We start from the raw sequence: 23,729 nt of genomic DNA on the forward strand, positions 1-23,729 counted from the left end.
CGCTAGTCATCATTTATTTTCTTCGTTAAAAGGATATAGTCATCCAACCAGAAAGCAGAAGCACTACTATGTAAATGAGGTGACCAATCACACACCATAAATACATATAGCTGCAGTGAACAGTTTGTGAACAACATGTAAGGCTGAAAATTGTTCATCCAACCTACTCTGCAAGTACTTAGGAATAATGAATACATTATTTGCAAAAATCAGGACAGGCTCATGAATGATTTGCTCATGAATGGAAAAAAACTGGGCCAAATTCATTGGATAATGTATTTACAATGAATGATTCAACCAGCTCTACATAGATATCTGCCATACTGACATAGGTTAAGTATCTCACCCAGATGTATCAATGCTGACTCCCCCAGAAGGCAGCCTGAACTCATCCGCAGAGACAGCTGAATTTGCTTTATTGACAGATTTTCTCTGACAAAGATCATGAACAGCAGGCATCCTTTTCCCCATGATGTTTATATCTCCTGATCATATCCCTGATAGGTCTCTCAGATCTGTGATATCAAAGTCTTACTCTAATAAACACAGACATCGAAAAGGTGCATTTCAAAGACAGCAAGTGAATATTTTTACCTGCTTGATGGCACCTTAGCGAGCTAGTAACAGCACAGCATCTTGGGATGTGTCAAAGCTGCTCTTAATGAGGGTATACAAGACAGAAAATACGAGCAAAACTTTTAAACATTTCTCAGTAGGAGAATTCCAAGACAGATGTGGTGAAAACTCACCTACTACTACAGAGATAAATCTTTAAATTATTAAACAGGATTGTTTACAGGTCTTCTGTTACGGACACTGCTAACAAAGTGGTGGGGAAAAGGTGCCCCAACCCCAAACAGCAATGGATCAGTCAACAGACCCTAGACATGATAGAAAAATGATGTGGCTCACTTAAATGGGAACAACCAAGAATACCAATGCCTCATTGTTTTGCAGAACATAGCTTTAAAGCAGGACAGTGACATGTTTTGGGGAAATAAGACTCAACTGTTCATGTTTTGCTTTATCCCCAGATGTCCAGAAAAAGATTCTTAAGGTAAAATCCTGGCCCCACTGAAGTCAGTTGTAAAACTCACACTGACTTCAATAGGGCCAGGATTTCACCACAGATTTTAAGGCCTGAAGGGACCATTATCACCACCTAGTCTGACTTTCTGCATAACACGGGACCACAGAATTTCACCAAGTAATTCTTGCATCAAGACTTTAACTTCTGGTTGAATTAGCACATATGATTTAGAAAGACACCCAGTCTTGATTTAAATAATTTAAATGATGGAGACCCCAACACATCCGAATGTAAAAAGAGAGGTTTTGCAGCATGCCTGAAAGATTAACAAATATGGAGTTTTGTAGATCAAGGAGGAGTGAGGAAAGTGTACTGAAGAGTCAAGGGTCTCCACAAAGAACCTGTTGCCATTTACTACCCCCTGGATCTTTCCAAATAATATGAATAGGAGGGAATTCACTCTAAAGTAGTTCTATTCACAGGGATAGATAATATCTTTCCCTCTTTTCAATATCTCCATGAGACCATTGGAAAAGATGGTGAGATGTCTTGGCTCAGTTGTCAACAATATGCTGATGACACTCAGCTACAGATCTCATTCATCATAAATGTAACCACTGCCACTACTAAAATGTCAGAATGCTTACAGATTAAGAGCTGCTGGCTCAAGCTGAACCCAGACAAGACTAAAGTGATCATGACTAGAAAGAGGAACTGCTTTGAAGAACTAGATGAAACACTGTCTCCACATTCTATTGAAAACATACAGCCCTCATTTGTCAGTGATGTGAAACCTCACGGTGCTTTCTGACTCCTCAGTAAGCTTAGCTGACCAAGTAGCATCAGCATCTAAAAATGCATTCTTTGACTCCAGCTTGCTAGAAACGTAGCCTCTTCTTCCCAGACAAGTGCTTGTAAGGTATCATTACAAAGCTTATAATCTACTGAGTGTGTACCTCCTATTTGTATGCATGTATCATTCTTGCATCTGAAGCTAGAAATATGAAGTGCAACTCTGAGGTCCTATTGTAATTATGCAAAGTGTGGGCCATTAATGGCGGTTTGTAAGCTTGACGACTCCAATTGACTAGGACGGGGTGGCCAACCTGAGTCTGAGGAGCCAGAATTTACCAAAGTACATTGCCAAAGAGCCACAGTAAAACGTCGGCAGCCCCCCTCATCAGCTCTGCTCCCCCAGCTCCCAGCGCCTCCCACCCACCGATCAGCGCCTCCCCATCCCTCCCAGCACCTCCTGATCAGCTGTTTCATGGCGTGCAGGAAGCTCTGGGGGGGGGGGGTGGGAGGAGGGCACGGCAGGCTCAAGGGAGAAGATGGGAAGGAGTGGAGTGGGGGCAGGGCCTGTGGCAGAGCCAGGGGTTGAGCAGTGAGCATCCCCTGGCACGTTGGAAAGTTGGCACCTGTAGCTCCAGCCCCAGAGTCAGTGCCTAGACAAGGAGCCGCATATTAACGTCTGAAGAGCCGCATGTGGCTCCGGAGCCGCAGGTTGGCCACTCCTGGACTAGGACAATTGGTTGTAACTGGTCTGTTTACTTGCAAACCTTCTTGGGTGCCTACGGGCCTGCCCTGGAAGAATGAAGGCTGGGGTCTCACAGGACATGTGACCATGTCACCTGGCAATGAAATCCATCTTAAAACTGGTACTTTTCCATTTAGAAGGAGGGGTGGGGACCCAGAGAGACAAAAGAGTCCCACCTTGTGCCAAAGCTATGAAAGGGGGTGAAACAGAACAAAGAGGGTCCCAGTCATGAGAAAGCCCCTGCTTTTCACCTAAAATGCCTGCTGGAACTAACAAGGAATGTACCAGGGAAAAGGATTGGGCCCAAACTCGGAAGGAATCTTGTCTGTGAAAAACTTATTGGAACATCTCTGAGGGTGAGATTTTACCTGCAATCAGTTTCTTAATTTATTAGGCTTAAACTTGCATGTTTTTGCTTTATTTTGCTTGGTGACTTACTTTGTTCTGTATGTTATTACTTGAAACCACCTAGATCCTACTTTTTATATGCAATAAAATCACTTTTGTTAGTAAACCCAGAAGTGATTAATACCTGGGGGAGCAAACAGCTGTGCATATCTATCAATGTTATAGAGGGCAGACAATTTATGAGTTTACCCTGTATAAGCTTTATACAGAGTAAAGTGGATTTATTTGGGGTTTGGATCCCATTGGGAGCTGGGTGTCTGGGTGCTGGAGACAAGTAACCTGCTGAGCAGGTTTAAGCATGCAGCGTTGGGGTGGGGAGACCAGACCTGGGTCTGTGTTGCAGCAGGCTAGCGTGTCTGGCTCAACAAGGCAGGGTTCTGGTGTCCCAAGCTCGCAGGGAAAATGGGCTCAGAGGTAACTTCAGCACATCAAGTGGCAGTCCCAAGGGAGTCTCTGTGACCGAACCCATCACACCTTGAAAACTTTTTCATGTCCCCCCTCAGTCTTCTATTTTCCACACTAAACAAACTCAATTTTTTCAATCTTCCTTCATAGGTCATGTTTTCTAGACCTTTAATCATTTTTGTTGCTCTTCTCTGGACTTTCTCCAATTTGTCCATATGTTTCCTGAAATGTGGCACCCAGAACTGGACACAACCCTCCAGTTGAGGCCTAATCAGCGTGGAGTAGAGGAGAAGAATTACTTCTCGTGTCTTGCTTACAATACTCCTGCTAATACATCCCAGAAGTTTGCTTTTTTTGCAACAGTGTTACGCTGTTGACTCATATTTAGCTTGTGATCCCCTATGACCCCCTTTCTACAGTACTCCTTCCTAGGCAGTCATTTCTCATTTTGTATGTGTGTAACTGATTGTTCTTTCCTAAGTGGAGTACTTTGCATTTGTCCTTATTGAATTTCATCCTATTTACTTCAGACCATTTATCCAGATTGTCCAGATCATTTTGAATTTTAATCCTATCCTCCAAAGCACTTGCAACCCCTCCCATCTTGGTATCATCCGCTGCCTGTCACAGAGCGGCCCCACCTAGGAGCACCCTCTGCCAGCAGGCTGCAGCATGTCTGGAACACGTACCTCAATTTCCCTCCTGACCGTCCCGTCCCCGTCCCCCCCCGAAACAGTCCAGCTGGTCCTTCTTAGTGAAAATGGCCCTGATGGGATTAGTTTATTACAGAAAAAAGCCCCATGCACACCAAGACCCAACACCGTAATCCATGCAAGTACAGCTCCAGCATCCCTCACCACACTCTGGCTCTCTAGCAGAGCTCTCTCTAGCCCTCTGGTTTCAGCTCTCCATCTCCAAGAGCCAACAGGCATCTTCTGCTGCTGCTCTCATCCTTCAGCCTTCTCTAGGCTTGGATTTCACTGGCTCAGGAAGATCAGCAGACTAGCCCATCCACTGGCTTCCTGATAATTCTTTCCTCTTTCTCGGGAGCAGAAAGGCTCTCTCAAGCTTGACCCAGACCCCACTTTCCTGACTCTCACCAAGGCTCTATCTCAGGGAGTCTTTCCTGACCTTAAAAAGAAAAGGAGTATTTGTGGCACCTGAGAGACTAACAAATTTATTTGAGCATAAGCTTTCATGAGCTGAAGTGAGCTGTAGGTCACGAAAGCTTATGCTCAAATAAATTTGTTAGTCTCTCAGGTGCCACAAGTCCTCCTCCCCCCGCCGCGCTCCTCTGCAAACAGCGAGAGGCTGGCGCGGGCAGATGCTCCACTGGGGATTTCGCCCTCGTGAGGGTGCGATCGACGCGGCGGGGCTGGGACCGCCGGTGCGCGGGGGCGGACGAAGCCCGGCTCCGAGCGATCCCGTGACGGGGTAAAAACACGCGCGCCGGGGTGGCTCAAACGCTTCAGTTCCCGGCGGGAGGCGGCGGCGGCGGCAGAGCCCGGCCGGTGTCCGGCACCGAGCGGCGGTGGCAACGGAACAGCTGCCGCCGCCGCCGCGCCTGAGGACGGAGACGAAGGCAGTTAGGGGACACCGCGACGCCAGCGCCGAGGCGCAGCCTCAACGGTCTCCGACGAGCCCCCATGGCGGCGGGCGGTGACCCGTTACGGGGTCCCCCCGCTGGTGCTGCACGGGCCCTGCCGCCACCAGGCCCCCGCAGGAAAGGGCGGGGGCGGGGGCGGGGGCAACGCTGTCAACGCCACGGTGATCACGTGACGCGTCCCTCAGCCCGCCCCCTTCCCACGCATGCGCACAGCACCGCCCTGCTCAGGCTGCTAGGCGGGGCGCCGAGCGTTTCCGGGCTGGGCGGTGGGCGCCGGCACCATGTCCTGCTCGCTGCTCCCCTTCTGCCACTTCCAGGACCTGGCGGCGGCTCGGGACTTCCTGTGCCCGCATCTCCGCCCGGGCGGCGCCGCGGCCGGCAGGGAGAGCGGTGAGTGGTCCCTGCCCGGCTCGGCCCCGCTCCCCTAGGCCCGCGGTGCGGGGCGACAGACCTTCCCCGTCCTCTGGGTCCCCTCGCCCAGGAGCCTGTCCCTGCCCCTAGCGCCCGGGCCCGCGCGTGGGGTGTTCACCTGTGCGGGGGGGCGGCCCCTAGCGTGGGGCAGGGTCCCTGCCTGTAGGGGCTGTGCCTGTCCCCCCCATGACCTCCCATGTCAGGCGAGGATGTGTGCGCTGAAACGGGGGGAAGCTGTGGAGCGTTTGCCCCTCTGGGATTTTTAAAAAAATATATTTATAGTATAAAATTTCCCCTTTGCTTCATATTTAAACGGATTTAAAGCCTTATGGCTTGTCCTTTGCCATGGAATCTGAAGGGAAAGGCACTCAGCGATGACCACAGTGAAGGAGCTGAATTGTACACGTCTACAGTGCGGTAGCAATACTTGGCTTAGCGTCACTACAGTTCCACAGCAAAGTGAAATACCGAGTGTCCTCTTAAAACACCACCGTAATTTAATTGGTTTTAACCATACAGTGGAAAAGCAGAAACTGATGTTGGGAGAGGAGGTGTACTTCAGATAAAGACTTTGAAGTCGGCCATTAGGCAATTAAGGTTGTTTGCTGTCCTTGCAAATATTTTTTCCGCTTGAACCACTGCTAAAGTTGTGCTTTAGATATCAGTTTATTTTTTAAGGTTTCAAAAATACCATTTTGTACAGAATCCCATATACCTTCCAATTTACACTGAAAGAAATAAACATAACCAAATGTAAGAAGTTATAGTTTGGTACTGTGATAAAGTAAACTACTAAAAAAGAAAAGGAGGACTTGTGGCACCTTAGAGACTAACAAATGTATTTGAGCATAAGCTTTCGTGAGCTACAGCTCACTTATCAGATGTACAGCTCACTTCATCGGATGCATCCGATGAAGTGAGCTGTAGCTCACGAAAGCTTATGCTCAGATAAATTTGTTAGTCTCTAAGGTGCCACAAGTCCTCCTTTTCTTTTTGCGGATACAGACTAACACGGCTGCTACTCTGAAAAGTAAACTACTGTAATTCAAGCGTTAACATCATTGCAAATTACAGATCTTAGATGTTTCCCTGCTCCTTTCAAATTACTAAGACTTTCTTTCCAGAGAGCTTTAATTTCATATTCACCTAATTTCTAATTTAAACTTTGGTCCTGCAATTCTTTACGCATGGGTGGACTGCTATGCCCACACAGAGCCTTCAGTCGGGTTCTTAGTGATCACAACAGTCTCTTTACCTGCAACAAATTTTAATCTCAAAATTTTAACATTTAGAGCCTTGTCTGCACTGCCGCTTTACATCGCTGCAACTTTCTCGCTTAGGGATGTGAAAAAGCACCCCCGGGGCGCTGCAAGTTTCAGCACTGTAAAGTGGCAGTGTAGAGAGTGCACTAGCACTGGGAGCTACTCCTCTTGTGGGAGTGGGTTCTTTTATAGCGCTGGGAGAGCGCTTTCCCATCGGTGCCATTAATAATGAAGACATGTCCTTTGTTTGTCTTTTGAGGAAGAGCTCCCATTAAAGTCAATGGGAGTTTCATGCTTGGAGGATTTTCCCTACTTTTGGGAAAATGCCTTTCAAGTAAGGTGATGTTTTAATTTGGTTGACTTCAGCTAAAAAATGTAACTTTATTACCCCATTGTACTAGGTGCTTTACAATCAACTGAAAGATGGACCCTACCCCAAACCGCTTACAGTCAAAGTAGAAGACAAGAGGCAACAGATGGCTACAGGCAGACATGGGGGAATACAAGGAAACAATGAAGCAATATTGGTCAGCATGGTAGGCCGTGGTCTTAGTGCAGCAGTGAACTCTTGTCAAGTTTTTTGTAATCATTCTGGCAAAGGCAAGTTTAAAGAAGGATAATGAGGTAGCTTTGCAGACGTTTATGGGGTGCTCCTCTCAAGTATGAGGGGCAGCATGGGAGACAGCACATAGGTGCTTGTTTTAAAAATCAACAAGTGGTTGATGGAGGCTTGCCTCATTGGCCGATTGGTGTTAGGAGTCAATATCTCACCAGTGAATAAGAAAAAGTATGATGGGTCCTTGAGAGCAGCGACAAGTAGCTTACATCTGATGCACTAGAGAAGGGGCCAGTGGATGGATGTGAAGAAAGGGGTGGCATGGTCAAAGTGAGGGGCTTGCAAAATGATCTTTGTAACTTCATTATGAATGGATATGTATGAGGCAAGACTGCATTTGTTAAAGCTAGAGAAAAGGATGTTGCCATAATCAAGGTGGTGAAATCCTGGATGAGAGTTTGTGCTTTGTGGATAAGAAAGATCTTATTTTAGAGATGTTATGCAGAAAGAATCTGCGAGACTTAAATACAGCCTGCATGTAAGGACCTAGAGAGAGTTCTGAGTCAGAGATCATGCCCAGGGTATGGACCTGAGTGACAGGCAGGATGTTGGTGTGGTCCATAGTGATTGAGAAAGGAGGTGGGGGAGAAGGTGTATGTGGGGAAGATTAAGACCCCTGTTTTAGCCATGTTGAATCTGAGCTCATGGCTAAATATCCACAAGGAGATGTCAGAGAGAGAGACTGAGCCTTTAGTTTGCACAGGAGATAGCTCTGGAGTAGAGAGGTATATTTGTGAATTGTCAGTGTAGATGGTTTTTGAGTTTGTATTTGCAGATGAGTTTACCCAGAGGTAAGGTGTAGAGGAGGATGAAGAATAGCCCTGTGGAATCTCCACAGAAAGTTGGAGGGTTAGTGAGGAGCTAAATGAGCAATTAGAGAGCAGAGACATGGAATCCAAGAAAGGAAAAGATTTCAAGAAAAGGAGCATAGTTGACTGTGTTGAAGGTGGCTGACAGTCAAAGAGGATGAGGATGGAGTAGTGGTTCTGATCTTGGCTGTGAAGGAATCATTAGAGACTGATGAGAGCAGTTTCAATGCAGTGCAAAGAGTAGAAACTGGATTAAAGAGGGTTGAGAATGGAATTGGAGGAGAAGAATTTGAAACAGTGATTGTAAACAATGAGCTTAGAGATGAAAGGGAGAAGAAGGATGGGGGTGATAAAGACTGGGGCTTTTGAGAGATGAATGAATGCCCTTATTGTGAGGGGCAAGAGCCAGAGGATCAGCAGATTGTTGAAAACTATGGCTTGGCCAGTAGTTTTTAGTTTTGCTTTTTAAAGCTTTCTCTGAAAGCAGTTAAGGTGAGGGTGAGAGAGATTAAAGCTGAGGAGATTTGGAAAAAAAAGCTGGAAGCTTATATTTGTAACAGGAAAAACAATACTAAAATACAGAAATTGTGAAAGGGGGTTAAAGTACACTTTATACTGGCATCACCAAAGAGTGAGCTTTGTCCCACTACAATAATACTTTGTCACTAAACTGCTGTATCATAATTATTACAATAGGTTTACTTTTGTGGTCTTTCAAATATCCTTTTACATAGAATAGATTTGATTACAAAAATTTGCTATGGACTCTCACTATCAGGAAGATGAATTTAAAAGAGCTTTATTCAGCCAAGCTTCATGATATCACCCCTCAGCTGCTGCAGAACCTGGACTTGAAACACTTCTGCACTTCTTTTGCCCATAGTACTTGGCTTTACTCCTTGGGTTACATTTCCTGAACTAACATGAAAAATGTAGAGACATTCCATGTCAAGGGGCAGAACTATATGATCCAAATGTGAAAGAGGCATTCAGGAGCTGACTGATAAGAGTGTGTCATTTTCTAATTGTCAAAGATAGGCAACATACATCTCTTTATTTTTCTGTCTTTAAAAATTACTTAATAATAGAGATTAGAAAAAATATTTATCATTTTTCAAGTTTCTGTTGTACACCTGACAGCACTTCATATATAATCAGTTTCCATTAGATAGTCGGTTAGTTTCTTGTTTCTGTATGGGTTTATCAATGGCAGCTGCAAAGGAAAAAAAGACTTCATATATATATATTTGATTGTAAAACCACAAAAATTGGCAGAAGGGCCCAGTGGAGCAGTGACTAAAATTATTTTTCTCCAAAAAACAACACCACTGTTTAAAATTGTTGTCCCTCTTCATTATGGTTGCCATCTGCCTCTTATTGTGGCTAACAGACAATTTCTCCAGTCATTGCCTTTGGCCTACATAATCTAGTTATGGATTAGAGTAACTTTTTTACTAGAGCAATTTGGGCAAAATCTTTTTGTATCTGGTCATGATGGACGATTAAGTAGTTGATTTCCTGCCCATTAAGTTGTTTTCTCACTTCTCAGGGCAAGAGTATACTCTTTAGACTTGATTCTTCACTATTTTATACCTTGTGTGATTATTTATACTTGTGCAAAGAGGGTATAATTCCTCATTCACAATAGTTAACCTAAGAATGGCCACACGGATTCAGACCAGTGGTCCATATAGCACAGTATAGTGTCTTCCTATGGTGGCCAGTGCCAGATGTTTCAAAGGGAGTGAACAGAACAGGGCACTCAATCAAGTGATCCATCCCCTGTTATCCAGGCCTAGCTTCTACCAGGCAGAGGTTTAGGAACAGCCAGATCATGGAGCTATATCCCTGACCATCTTGGTTAATAGCCAGGTTCTTGCCTAATTCTTTTTTTGAACCCAGTTATACTTTTGGCCTTCACAATATCCCCTGGCAATGAGTTCCACAGGTTGACTGTGCATGGTGTGAAGTAGTACTTCCTTATGTTTGTTTTAAACCTTCTGCCTATTAATTTCATTTGGTGACCCCTCGTTTGTGTGTTGTGGGAAGGGGTAAGTAACACTTATTTACTCCCCACCATTCATTTATAGACCTCTATGATATCCCCTCTGTCATCTCTTTTCTAAGATGAACAGTCCCAGTCTTCGTAATCTCTCCTCAAATGGATGCTATTCCATACCCCTAATAATTTTCATTGCCTTCTCTGTACTTTTTCCAGTTCTAATATACTTGTTTTGAGATGGGCAACCAGAACTGCATGCAGTGTTCAAGGACTGGGTGTACAATGGATTTATATAGTGGCATTATATTATCTGTCGTCTTATCTGTCCCTTTCCTAATGGTTCCTAATATTCTTTTAGCATTTCTGACTGCTGCTGCACACTGAAAAGAAGTTTTCAGAGAACTATCCACGAAGACTCTCCATGAGTGGAAACAGCTCATTTAGACCCCATCATTTTACTCGTGGGTGAATTCTGCGCCACCGCACATGTGCAGAATTTATGTCCCCTGCAGATTTCTTTGCTTCCCTTCAGAAAAATGACTTTCTGACGGGGAAGCAAAGGAAAGCCACAAGCCTCACCAGCAGAATGTTTCCGATGCCTAGGGCAGCTGGCATAGAGGTAAATCACTGTGGGGTAGTGGGTGGTACTGGGGAAGACCCAGCTGGTGCCTCCTACCCTGTGCCTGGCTCAGCTGCTAGTCCTGGCTGTGCGGGGGAGGATGGGACTTCCTTTTCCCTTACAAGGCATCTGGGTTATGTCAGACCCACCCCGAGATTTCTCGCCTGGCTCTAGGAAGCTCTGCAAACTCCACACCCCCCTGTGCTTCCTGCACCCATCGCTCCTTAGGTGCAGTGGGAGGGATCACTGTATGGGGAGCTGCTCCCCCATCTGCCCAACACCTGTGAATCCAGAACCTTTCATACCCAGACCCTCCCACAGAGCCTCCACCCCCCACACCGAAAACCTCCCCCCCGATGAGCCTCACTCCCCCTGCACCTGGACCACCCCGATGAGTCACCCGCACCCAGATCCCCATCCTGTTGAGCCCCAGTCAGCTGCACCTGGATCCCCATCCCACTTAGCCCTACTCCACCAACATCTGGACCCTGCACTGAGCCCTCCACAACCAGCCCCCCCGCCAAGCTCTATCCACCACACCCAGGACCTGCCACACACACACACCCTGCCCCCGCTGAGCTTCAACCACCTTCACCCTGACCCCACTGCAGAGTCCCATTGCCATTGCACCCAGAACCCCTCTAGCACCCTGCACCTGGATCCCCCACTGAGCCGCCCACACTCCGATTGCCCCAAACAGAACCCTCTCAACCCACACCTGGATCCCCCTCCCACGAAGCCCCTCCACACTTGGATCCTGCCTTGCTGAGCCTGGCACAGAGGGGCAAGGCCCTGGGGTGTTTCTGGGCAGACCCAGTCCTTGCGCTGTTAGGGTTGGGTGCAGCCTCACCACTGAGTCTGTGTCAGGGTGGAGCTGCACAGTGATCTCCCACCTCTGTGCAGCCAGTGGCCTGTGCTCCCCAATGCCATGCTGGAGCCTCCACGTTTATTTGACAAATAAAGTTTGCAGAATTTTAAAATATTGTGCACAGAATTTTTATTTTTTTTTGGTGCAGAATGCCCTCAGGAGTATTATATGTATAGTTGATATTGTGTTTTCCAATTTACATTGCTTTGTATTTATCAACGTTGAATTTCATCTGACATTTTGGTGCCCAGTCACCCAGTTTTCTGAGATCCCTTTGTAACTCTTTGCAGTCAGATTTGAATTTAACTATCGGGAGTAATTTTGTATCATCTGCAAATTTTGCCACCTCACTGTTTACCCCTTTTCCGTATTCATTTATGAATATGTTGACCTGGAGTGGTCCCAATACAGATCCCTGGGGGACATCACTATTTACATATCTCCATTCCATTTATTCCTTCCCTTTGTTTCCTGTCTTTTAATCAATTTCTCATTGGTGAGAGGACCTGGCCTCTTATCCCAAGACTGCTTCCTTTGACAAGGTCCCTTACCAAAGGCTCTTAAGCAAAGGCTTTCTGAAAGTCCAGGTACACTATATCCACTGGATTCCCTTTGTTCACGTTTGTTGATCACATCAAAGAATTCTAATAGATTGGCGAGGCATGATTTCCCTTTACAAAAGCCATGTTGACTCTTTCCCAACATATCATGTTCATCTATGAGTCTGATAATTCTGCCCTTTGCTATCATTTCAGTCAATTTGACTGGTACTGAAGTTAGGCTTACTGGCCTGCAGTTGCCAGGATCACATCTGGAGTCTTTTTTAAAATTTGGTGTCTTGTTACCTATTCTCCAGCATCTGGTACAGAGCCTGATGTAATCAAGCAGTTACAAACCACAATTGGTAGTTCTGCATTTTCATATTTGAGTTCCTTCAGAACTCTTGGGTGAATACCATCTGGTCCTGGTGACTTATTACTGTTTAATGTATCCGTTTGTTCCAAAGCCTCCTTTACTGACACCTCAATCTGGGACAGTTCCTCAGAATTGTCACCTAAAAAGAATGGCTCAGGTGTTGGACTCTTCCTCACAGCCTCTGCAGTGACGACTAATACACAGAATTAATTTAGCTTCACTGCAATGACCTTGTCTCCTTTGAGTGCTCCTTCAGGACCTCGATTGTCCTGTGGCTCCACTGATTGTTTGGCAGGCTTCCTGCTTCTAATGTACTTAAATATTTTGCTGTTCTTTTTTTTGTCTTTTGCTAGTTCTTCAAATTTGTTTTGGCCTACCTAATTATACTTTTACCCTTGAGTTGCCAAAGTTTATGCTCCTTTCTATTTTCCGCGGTCGGATTTGGTTTCCAATTCTTCAAGGATGTCTTTTTGACTCTAACCACCTCTTTTACTCTGTTTAGCCATGTTGGCAATTTTTTGACCCTTACTGTTTATGGGGTATACATTTAGTTTGAGCCTCTATTATGGTGTTTTTTAAATAGTTGCTGTACATCTTGCAGGCATTTTACTGTTGTGATTAATTTAATTTCCATTTAACTACCTTCCTCATTTTGTGTAGTCCCGCTTTTGGAAGTTAGATGCTACTGTTGTGGGTTTTTTTGGTATTTTCCCCCCTACATTTAATTACATTATGGTCGCTGTTACTCAGTGGTTCAGCTATAACATTATGGTCTTTATCACCGAGTGGTTCAGCTATAGTGTTATATCCTCATTTTGCAAATCATAAATAACTGCACAAGATGCTGTGCAGTGAAAAGTCAGGTCCATTATGATTAGAGCCTAATGTCTTGAAGATTTATGCATAGTGTAGTCTGACATTGTTTTTCAATTGTAATAAGTTATACGTCGTATTCAAGGTATTCTGTTTGGCACCTGCATCTTAGCAGATTTATGTATAAAAATGCTTACTGCACTATGGAGGTGGTGGTATCCACCGAAGAAATATGACTCAAAAGATGCGCGGGTAGTCCAACTAATGTTTCTTGGATTGGTATGTGTATTCGTTGACCCTGCAGGCCAGGTTAGGATGGCATAAATGTAGATGAATAAAAGTGCCTACATAGATAATTTTGGGGTGAATTGCACGTAGGAATATAAACTAGGTATGCTGGAACAGCTGTGCTTGGCTTCTACATCTTTGGCAAAGGGGAGATGGTTTATCTTTTAATTTAAAAAAAAAAAGCTTTATTTGACAGCACAAAATAATGCGACTTTCCACGTACTGTTGCTTCTCCAAGACGCTGCGTTACCTCTAAATTTCTACCTAATGAACTGAACGGTTAATCTGTGGGTTTCTTTGAGCAATTATTTTGAATCCGAGCCCATAGATACTGTAGTCGTTGCTTGTCTCTCTCTCTTGGACTAAGGCTATGATTTAGAGAAAACATTGAAATGATATAGATGATTCTGGGAAATGCTTTCCTCCTGTTTCCAAAACTTTCTTGGTGTGGGGGAATGTGGGGGAAAAAGCTGACAGTTGATGGTCTGGTGAATTAAGAGGAGGCACTGCTCCACCAGGAGCTTATAAAATACAGCTTTTCATTCTTTCCTCCATTATCCGTTTTCCCCCTTATCTCTGGTAGGGTTATTTTTATGCAAAATGGCAATGTTTAAAAAAGGGCATGAGTAAAGGGGCATAGAAAAGACCTTTCTTTGCCACGCCTTAGATTCAGAAAAGTGCTCAAGCATGTGCTGAAGTCAAATTCTTCTTAAAATTAAACATATACTTAAGCACTTTTAAGTCAGTGACTCCACACGTGAAGTGAAGGTTTGATCTCTGTTGCTAAACCTTCAGGACACACCAGGCCTTCAATCAAATGTGCACTTTAGATATGTACAAAAGAAAAGAAAGGCAAAATGTCCCATGAGGAGGAAGGGAATGATCCAAATGGTGTAATTCTTTCTGGAGGCCTGAGAAAACTGCCAGCAGAGGAAAAAGAGAAAAAAGACAGAAATAAGAGATCCGGAAGCTAAGATTCTATTATTTAACCACAGAGTCTAGCACTTACTAGCACTTATTTATACATAGAGTACAGTATATTTTAAAATAGACAGTGACAATTTGTTAAGGTTCTCAAGCTTACTTTCATTTTAGAAAAGTGAAACCTGTGCAGGATCCTAGGAATATACACCTCTACCCCCGATATAACGCGACTTGATATAACACGAATTCAGATATAATGTGGTAAAGCAGCGCTCTGGGGGGGGCGGGTCTGCGCTCTCCGGCGGATCAGCATGTCTGGCTCCGACACGCTGCTCTGAGTGGCATGTTAAGGGTGCCGGGCCGGGGCCAAGGGGTTGGATAAGGGGCAGAGGGTCTTGGGGGGCGGACAGGGAGCAGGGGGTGTTGGATGGTTTGGAGGTTCTGGGGGCGGGGTGGTCAGGGGGCGGGAAACAGGGGTGTTGGATAGGGCCTGTCAGGGGGCAGGGGTGTGGATAGGGGTCGGGGCAGTCGGGACAGGGAGCAGGGGGGTTTGGATGGGTCAGGGGTCCTGAGGGGTCAGTCAGGGGGCGAGAAGTGACTATCAATAATGGAAATGCTTGAGGCCAAAGCAAGTTTGATATAACACAGTTTCACCTATTACGCGGTAAGTTTTTTTGGCTCTTGAGGACCGCGTTATATCGGGGTAGAGGTGTACTATGTAATATGTACATATACAAATGCAAACAAAAACCCCAAAAAATAAAAATACCAGACTCTTTAACAGTACGTTGCAAAATAAATAATAATTTAGTTGTCAACCCAAATGTATGAAATTATTCAAGGCATAGGAAGCTATGTATTGCATTGAATATAGCCTTCTTTATTGTGAATTTTGGGGCCTATACAGATTAATGCTATCACTTTCTTGTAAATATTCAGGTAGCCCGATATCCAAAAAGATGCACATCTGCAATGGAAAAATTCTTTAACTCATCTGGATGTTTTGCTTGCTAACTAGTAGGCTGGCTATTGATATTCTTAAATGAGTCATGGAGCTGGGTGGCTGCTGCCCATTTTGCAAAAATCTTTACTCCAATTCCCAAGTTTGTCTTTCTTTCATATATCTGAAACCCTTTCCTATTCTCTCTCTCATCGCAGTCCTTGTCAACCAGCAGACAAAATTACTCGCTGTTATGGCATTTAAGGTATGAATACACCTGGTCGACAATCACATTTTGAAGCAGTGTGAGACAAATTCTGTGCAGCAACACCATCTTGCAATCCTTTTTTCCTAAAACTTACCACACCAGGATGTCTGCCAAGAAAGTACTATAAAAAAATGGAAACTCTCCGACTGTTTACTAACTTAAAATTATGGGGTTCCTGTCTGGTGCTTTCTTTTACTTGTTTGTTCCATTTCCTCTCTTTACATTTTTTTTTTTGTTCCATTGTTTGCACCCTTCTGTTCTAATTCTCTTTATTTGAAATCATGCTATTTCTTGGCTCCCTCCCCTTCCACACTAGAACTGGAGTAGCTATGCCTTTTCCCATGTTTGTCTCTTCCCAATTTTTTCCTCATCCATTATGCTGTAGATTGGGAAACCTGTGTGTAGCAACAGCAAATGCATTAGACCGGTCTTTATGTGTGCATGGGAAGAACTCATTTGGAATTCTTAGGGTAGAATCCACCATGTTAGTTACCAAGATACATGAATTTTATGAATTAACCATTGTGAGAGTGTCTCTTTTTAGCTGAAGCAATTTGATTGCCATGGGTTTTTAGATGGGGTAAGATCCAAGTTACCGGGAAAGAATTTTCTGTAGTATCTGGCTGATGAATCTTGCCCATATGCTCAGGGTTTAGCTGATCGCCATATTTGGGGTCGGGAAGGAATTTTCCTCCAGGGCAGATTGGAAGGCCCTGGAGGTTTTTCGCCTTCCTCTGTAGCATGGGCCACGGGTCACTTGCTGGAGGATTCTCTGCTCCTTGAGGTCTTCAAACTACAATTTGAGGACTTCAATAGCACAGATATAGGTGTGAGGTCTTTTTTAGGAGTGGTGGGTGAAATTCTGTGGCCTGCATTGTGCAGGAGGTCAGACTAGATGATCATAATGGTCCCTTCTGGCCTAAATATCTATGAATCTATGAATGTGAACCAATACAGTGTTTTATTTGCAATAAAAAGGGATAGAAATTTAAAGTTTATATTCTGCAGTGTTTGTTGGCTTATAAATATGACGCTCCCAGGCTAAAGTTAACACTAATAATGAAACATAAATCCTTTCTAGACCTTGAGCATAGTGGTATTTAATTGTTTTTGAAAACTGCTGTGTATCATTTAACAAGTGTATGTATATTGGGAATAGCTATTTGTACTCTATTTAATCTGACAACTAGCAGTGGTAATGTGGGATTATGTGTTGGCTTGATCAGAAAATAATAGCTGCAATCATTATCTTCTTTATACAACACAGTATGAATCTAATAAATTTTTCATTTATGTGCAATTGTATATTATAAACTATCGTATAATGTGATAAAATGAGCCAGATATTGGTCACAGTAATAAAATAATCTGTGTTAAGAAATGTCATAATTAACTGCAGAATTGAAGGATTAATATACAGCAGAATAAATGGCAGCTAAGTGTGTGTGTGTATACATATACATACACACGCTTGTATTTTTTTCCCCCTTTAATATTTTCTACAAAGATTGGAACCATCTAGCTATATTTTATCTTAAAGTCTCCTTCATCTGATTGCTCCTGTTTTTGTTGTTGTTTTGGGTAATTTTAGGTGTTACAAGTAAATGGAGGAGATTTGAGAGGGATTTTTTTTTGTGCATTTTGACACCACTTAGTAAACTAGCCAGTTCAATTGATTACTTCCCCTCCCCCACATTTTTATGTGGGTGTTTCTCTCCTCTGCTGCTGTGTGAAACTTTTTTTTTTTTTAAAGTAACAGTATATGACTGTGAACTCCAAAATTTAGCAGAGTTTCAGAGGAAGATGTATCTGAAACTATTAACTGTTTTGTTTTGTCTTTTTGGGCTGTTGAAGTTGGTGTCCTTTAAAGTGAGATTGGAGAAGTTTCTTCTGTTTAACTTTCCTAAGTTTGTTTACTACTAGTAAACTCTGTTCAGTTGCATTAGTTATAGAGATCTGGAGTTATACAGAAAATAGAAAAAAGCAAATATCGTATTGGCCATAAAAAAGAAAAAGTGATTTTTGCAATTGCCATCTCGTAGACCTAGCATCAATCCCTACTAAAATGTGTATGGAATCTGTTAGAACCCAGAGGATAATGTAGCCAATGATTTTAGCTTAGTATCCATTTATTGTGTGATGTTATGATTAATCAATATACCGTATATTAATTGTATGTTAATTAGAATTGATTTGTAGAATTATAAAAGTGTAAGATTGATCAGTATTTAGGGGAACCAAGTAGTAGACATGAGTAAGACAAGCTGAAATGTAAGAAACTGTGGGCTGAGGCCTGCAAGACTTTAGCTTAGCTATTTTAGGCCTTGGAGACAAGAAATGATGACGTAAGTCAGTGACCGAGAAATAACCCAAAAGATTTTGGAAAAAGAGATACCAACTGGTAATAGTGCGAAAGTGTAGCTCCGAAAATTAAATTTAAATTATAAAAAGCTGTAACAACAAATAATGTCTCCAACATGTGCCTTAACCACAAGATAAAGGTGTCAGAGTAGCAGCCGAGTTTGTCTGTATCCGCAAAAAGAAAAGGAGTACTTGTGGCACCTTAGAGACTACCAAATTTATGTGAGCATAAGCCACTTCATCAGATGCATGCAGTGGAAAAACTGCATGCATCCGATGAAGTGAGCTGTAGCTCACAAAGGCTTATGCTCAAATAAATTTTAGACTCTAAGGTTCCACAAGTACTCCTTTTCTTTTTGAAGATAAAGGTGGTACATCAATGTTAATGAAAACCTACACAGCCTATAGAATTCGGGGTCCCTTGTTTTTCTAGGGGACACAGACCAATAAGAAAGAGAGGGTTGACACTTTCATGTACTTACGCATAATGTAGGTATAGACAGAATCACAATATTAAAAATGGTTGCTTGGAGCAGGAAAATTGATCTTCCTATGGGAAACTCCAGCAGGGACCACTCCCATATTGATGATCAATCTATGAGAGGGCCAACAGACTCTTAACGCCATCTAGGAGGATGTCAGTATGTCTGTAGGTTTAATTTGTACATGGTACTTAGATTTAGGAATTGTATATGCTGTGACATTTATAACTTTGTTGATAACTTTAATAAAACTACTAAAAGATAGATGCTTTTGTAATTGTGTGTGTTTCACTTATTTGCCTAAAGTTTCATGTGTTCCTATGGGCTCTGGGTCCAGAACAAACAGATAGCTCTGTTGAACTAGAGACTGTAGCTGCCAGAGCTGAACCCGCTGGAGTATAATTAACATTAAATAGAATAAAGGGCTACACTAATGACCTATGAATACTGAACAGCAATTATATTTTAAAGAAAAAACTGTATTTTTGGGTGGTGGGAATTGAATTATGTAATTTGTGGACAAAGGGAATGCCATAGAGATAATAGAGGTTGAGTTCAATAAAACTTTGATACAGTACCTCAGACTCTTACTTGGATATGAACATCGTCACATGGATTGAAAACAGGCTGAAAGGGTAATGACAAACCACAGTGTATGGAGTTAAGATACTACAGGGATTCGTGTAAGACCTGGTTTTCTTTAGCATCTTTATTAATAGATTTGGAGGAAAGTGTAAATCAAGTGTGTGTTAAACTTTCAGCTCATATTGTTTGGAAAATACTCTTAATCCCAGTAAGGACTGAGAAATAACACAGAGTCCTAGAAAAAGTGCCAAGTGTGGGCAGGAATTGAAAGAAAATGCAAGATTAGATTAATGGGAAATTTCTTTTGTCTACTACAAAGTAGATCTGTAGTTAGTATTTTTCTCTCCTTTCTTTCTGAACTTTATAAAATACAAATAGACACCATATTTATCCAATATGGGAATTATTCCTGTAGATCTTATGTTTGATTTTATATTAAGTAAATAGTTCACATTCTGAAATATAACTAACTCCATCAACATGATAGTAGGTATTAACCTCATAGAAATTATGTCGTCATTGCACTAAAATATTATCAAGGTAATTCGATGAAGCGAGCTGTAGCTCACGAAAGTTTATGCTCAAATAAATTGGTTAGTCTCTAAGGTGCCACAAGTACTCCTTTTCTTTTTGCGAATACAGACTAACATGGCTGCTACTCTGAAACCTAAAATTATCAAGGTAGTAATTGGTTCTTCAAATGTTCTTCTAAAATATATGTTTAAGGTGAATCCTTATATTCTAAATTGCATCCCAAAGTAAATATTCCCTGTCAAGTTATAAACACCTTTAAAATAGGGGTAGAAGATTGTAGTGGTGACAAATCTAATGCTTTTGAATTAGAAAATGAAATGGTTCATGTTGCTGCTGACTAGCAGAAGGAAATGCTATTTTTACTGGTTCTGCAGCAGACTACACACTAATTTTGATGAAAAAATTGTCTGTCTTGCTGCCACTCAGTTAAATTAATGGGGGGGGGGGAGGGAGAAGCTTTTGCCGGACATCTATTAGCCAGAAGCAGATCTGAAAGATGAGGAAACAGTGGCATTGAACAGGTAAACTCAGCTTTCTGAAGCAGCTGCAGCAGCAAAAGAGTGGAACTGATCTGGTTCCAGGGTTGCCATGTACTTCGTTCATAATACTGTAGGTCTGAGGGATACGGTACTAAAAGTGCTGGCAGCTAGTTTACACCCTTGTTTCCACCATTGCTAGCTCTGATAAAGCTACATGGGTACTGCAGAAATGTGTGACTTCCCTAAAATTGACATTGTAGATGAGGCCAGGGTTTTGTACAGCAGCAGTGAAAACTGACAAGACTGGTTAGCTTTCACTCTGCTGCAGCTGGGAAAGCTGTGAGTAGCAAAAGCACTAGAGTGGTCTGCATGCATGTGTGGGAAGACTTCATGAATGTGAACCAATACAAGGTTTTGTTTTTGCAATAAAAAGGAATAGAAATTTAAAGTTTAGATTCTGCAGTATTTGTTGGCATTGTTTTCCCCATCCCACACTTGTTTGTGAAACTGTTACATGATGATAACAGTCGCAGGTGCGTGGGGTCTTCTTTGAGTTATGTCTCTATGGGTGCTCCCCTTCAGGTGTATATGCTCCCCCTCTGCCTTTGATTTGAGATTTTTGGTAGCTGTCTGTTCAGCCTGCGGCCTCCGCAGTGCAGTTCTTTATTTAGTATTAGACTCTGTTCCAAAGTTCCCTATTTGCTGTGGGATACTGCTTGGGAGTCACCTAAAATGGAGCATCCTTAGGGACACCACATGAAGGAGAGATTACTCACCTTGTGCAGTTACTGGAGTTGTTCAAGATATGTGTCCCTGTGGGTGCTCCACGACCCACCCTCCTTCCCCTCTGCTTCGGAGATTCCTTTGTGAGACTTTGTGTTAGAGAAGGAACTGAGGCTGGTATGTTCGTGTGGCCCTATGTATTGGTGTGGGACATGAGGATGTGTAGGGCTCAGGGGCACGTGTGCACCTGAAGTGAAGCACCCTTATGGACACATCTTTAAGAACTCCAGTTACTCTGCAAGGTGAGTAACCTCTCCTTTTTTTTCAAGCCCTGAGCAAATCATTAACGTTTGAGGGCAGGCAGTCTTTGCAACTGTAGTAGCATATTCCTTAATCCATAGTCACAGATGAGGGACCCCATGGCCCTGCCTTGACGAATTAGCCGGAGGTACCATAATAGGTCACCCAGTAGATCACTTCTGCATACTAATGCAAAAGCGGCTCAGTTCCCACATAAAGATTCTGGGGGCTATTCTGCAGGGAACACATTGGCCCCAACGAGGTGACTTTTCTGCAGTGTGTTAGAGGTGTGGATCCCTGCTCCAGAGAGCACCAGGACTGTACAGTGGCATTTTAATGGGTTTTTAAAAAAACTTAAAAATTTTAAGTTGATGAAATGCAAATATAAATTGCATTTTGTTTAGATCTCTCCAACAATTAGAAATTAAAATCTCATGTGTTAGTGTTTTTTCCTTCCTAAATCTCTTTTCTTCCTGTGGCAAAATGGTGGTCACAGTGTCAGATGGAAAACATTTTACTCCTTCTTTCTTATTAATTTAATTTATCCATATACTGGAAAATTCTCAAACTTGATTACAAACCAAGATGAGAAACTGACCGTTGGAAAACTGTCACTTATGAAAGAGTGCCTGAAAAATCAGAATTGTGCTGATTCACTAAAGCTGGCTGAGTCACTTTCTTTTATAGATGGTAGAGACCTTTTGAATTCTAATAAAGGTGGTTCATGTGTGGGTGTGCTTTGTAGTTTACGCTTGTTCTGGTCTAACCTGGTAAAATGCCTTTTCAGCAAAGCTGTTGGCAAGTTTTGTCTTTTAAAAATATTTGTAGCCTAATACCAGAATTGAAAAACTGTGCATAAGCAAGCATGCTTTTCGTTTTGCTGTTGCCATAGTGGGTTCTAACCTGGTTTGGTTGACAGGCCAGTGTGAAAGGGGCCAAACAGAGCTACAGCAACTGGATGCAGAACATTGCCCATTCCAATCTGGCTAGTCAAACTGTTTCAGAGCGTTGTTTGACTACAGCCAAATTTAAACTCTGTTTTGGCATAGTCTTTAAACTTTGTGTTAGGGCCAGTATAGACATGGCCTTTTTGTTAATGAAAGGTAATGATAAAAGATCCTGGAGAAAGAAAATCTTTTTATCCCCAGAACAGAAGCAGCACAGACAGCATCAATGTAGTTTACTGCTCTCTTGCAATATTCTTCTTTCCTGATCTGAAGAACTCTTAGGGAGAGTGAGTAGTTCAGTTGCTTTGCTGAGATTATTAGCAGTGGGTACTGATTTGAGGATGATCCTTGTGATATGCATGTCTGCGTACTAAGAATTGTATTGACATGGTCTCACCTAGGTCAGTGGACAGCTTTTGGTAATTACTTCTGATTACTGCTTACCTTGTCAATATTTGAACTAGTGATCTAAAGGTGAAAGTAGTCTTATTCCTCCTTTACCAGTCACATGAGAGATTGCCCCTAATTTTTGTTTGCATATGTGTTAATCTGAAAGGATGGGTTTTATTTCTAATAATTTTTGCATTTCACTGACACTTCAATACAGTCCAGGGTCACAAAGAACTTTATAAATACTAATTAACTCTTATGACACACTGAGATAGAAGTATTAATGTCCCCATTTTCCAGATGGGTAAACTGAGGTAGAGCAAGTGACTTTCCAAGGTCACACTGAGTCAGTAACTGAGTCTGTGATTGAATTCAGGAGCCATAACTTCCAGGTCCCTGCTCTAACTACTACATGGCCTCCTGCCAAACACTTTCCCATGAGAAAACCCTAAAACTGTAGGTGGCAGTTTGTTTTCTGAATTTCTTTAAGCTACCAATCATCCTTTATAACCCCCCTCCTCCAAACTAACACCAAGAAATTAACTTTCCTCATCCTCCTCTCTAATCTTCCTTTTTCTACCAGGGTACAAAATATATATGAATGACACAGTAGGTCATACTGGTGGGGGAATGGCACTATATGTGAAAGAAAGCATAGTCAAATACAGTAAAAAAAAATCTTAAGTGAATCAAATTGTACCATAGAGTCTCTATGTATAGAATTCCCATGCTTGAATAATAAGAATATAGCAATAGGGATATACTGACCAGGATGGTGATGGTGACTGTGAAATGCACCAGGAGATTAGAGAGAAAAATAGAAAATTTTCTAATAATTGATAAGGGATTTCAACTAGCCCTATATTGACTGGGTACATGTCACCTCAGGATGGGATGAAGAAATAAAGTTTCTTGACACCATAAATGGCTGCTTCTTGGAGCAGCTAGTCCTGGGAACCACAGTGGGAGAGGCAATTCCTGAGTTCCACATAGGACTAAATCAAGATCTGGTGCAAGAGGTGAATATAGTTAAAGCACCTGGGTAACATCAACCATAATATAATTAAATTTAACATCCTTGGGGGGTGACAGGGGACACACCAAAGAAGCCCACCAAGGTAGCATTTAACTTCAGAAAGGGGAACTATGCAAAAATGAGAGAGCTAGTTAAAGGGAAATTAAAAGGTACAGTCACAAAAGTGAAATT

At 42.7% G+C, this 23,729-nt stretch overlaps 1 protein-coding gene across 2 annotated transcripts in view; it reads left to right on the forward strand.

The window, feature by feature from the left end:
- The first annotated feature begins 5,214 nt into the window (after positions 1-5,214).
- The window catches only part of RAB3GAP2 (RAB3 GTPase activating non-catalytic protein subunit 2), a 72,408-nt gene continuing 53,893 nt past the window's right edge, over positions 5,215-23,729 (forward strand). Inside the window, exon 1 of one of the 2 annotated variants that reach the window (XM_084624660.1) lies at positions 5,215-5,376. In XM_084624660.1, coding sequence (XP_084480786.1) covers positions 5,268-5,376 — 109 coding nt within the window. In that variant the 5' untranslated portion in view covers positions 5,215-5,267. The remainder of the gene's footprint in view (positions 5,377-23,729) is intronic. The other variant, XM_084624659.1, reaches the window with a different exon arrangement.

The sequence above is a fragment of the Lepidochelys olivacea genome (genome assembly GCF_965140295.1).
Source record: "Lepidochelys olivacea isolate rLepOli2 genome assembly, chromosome: 3".
Classification (NCBI taxonomy): Eukaryota; Metazoa; Chordata; order Testudines; family Cheloniidae; genus Lepidochelys; species Lepidochelys olivacea.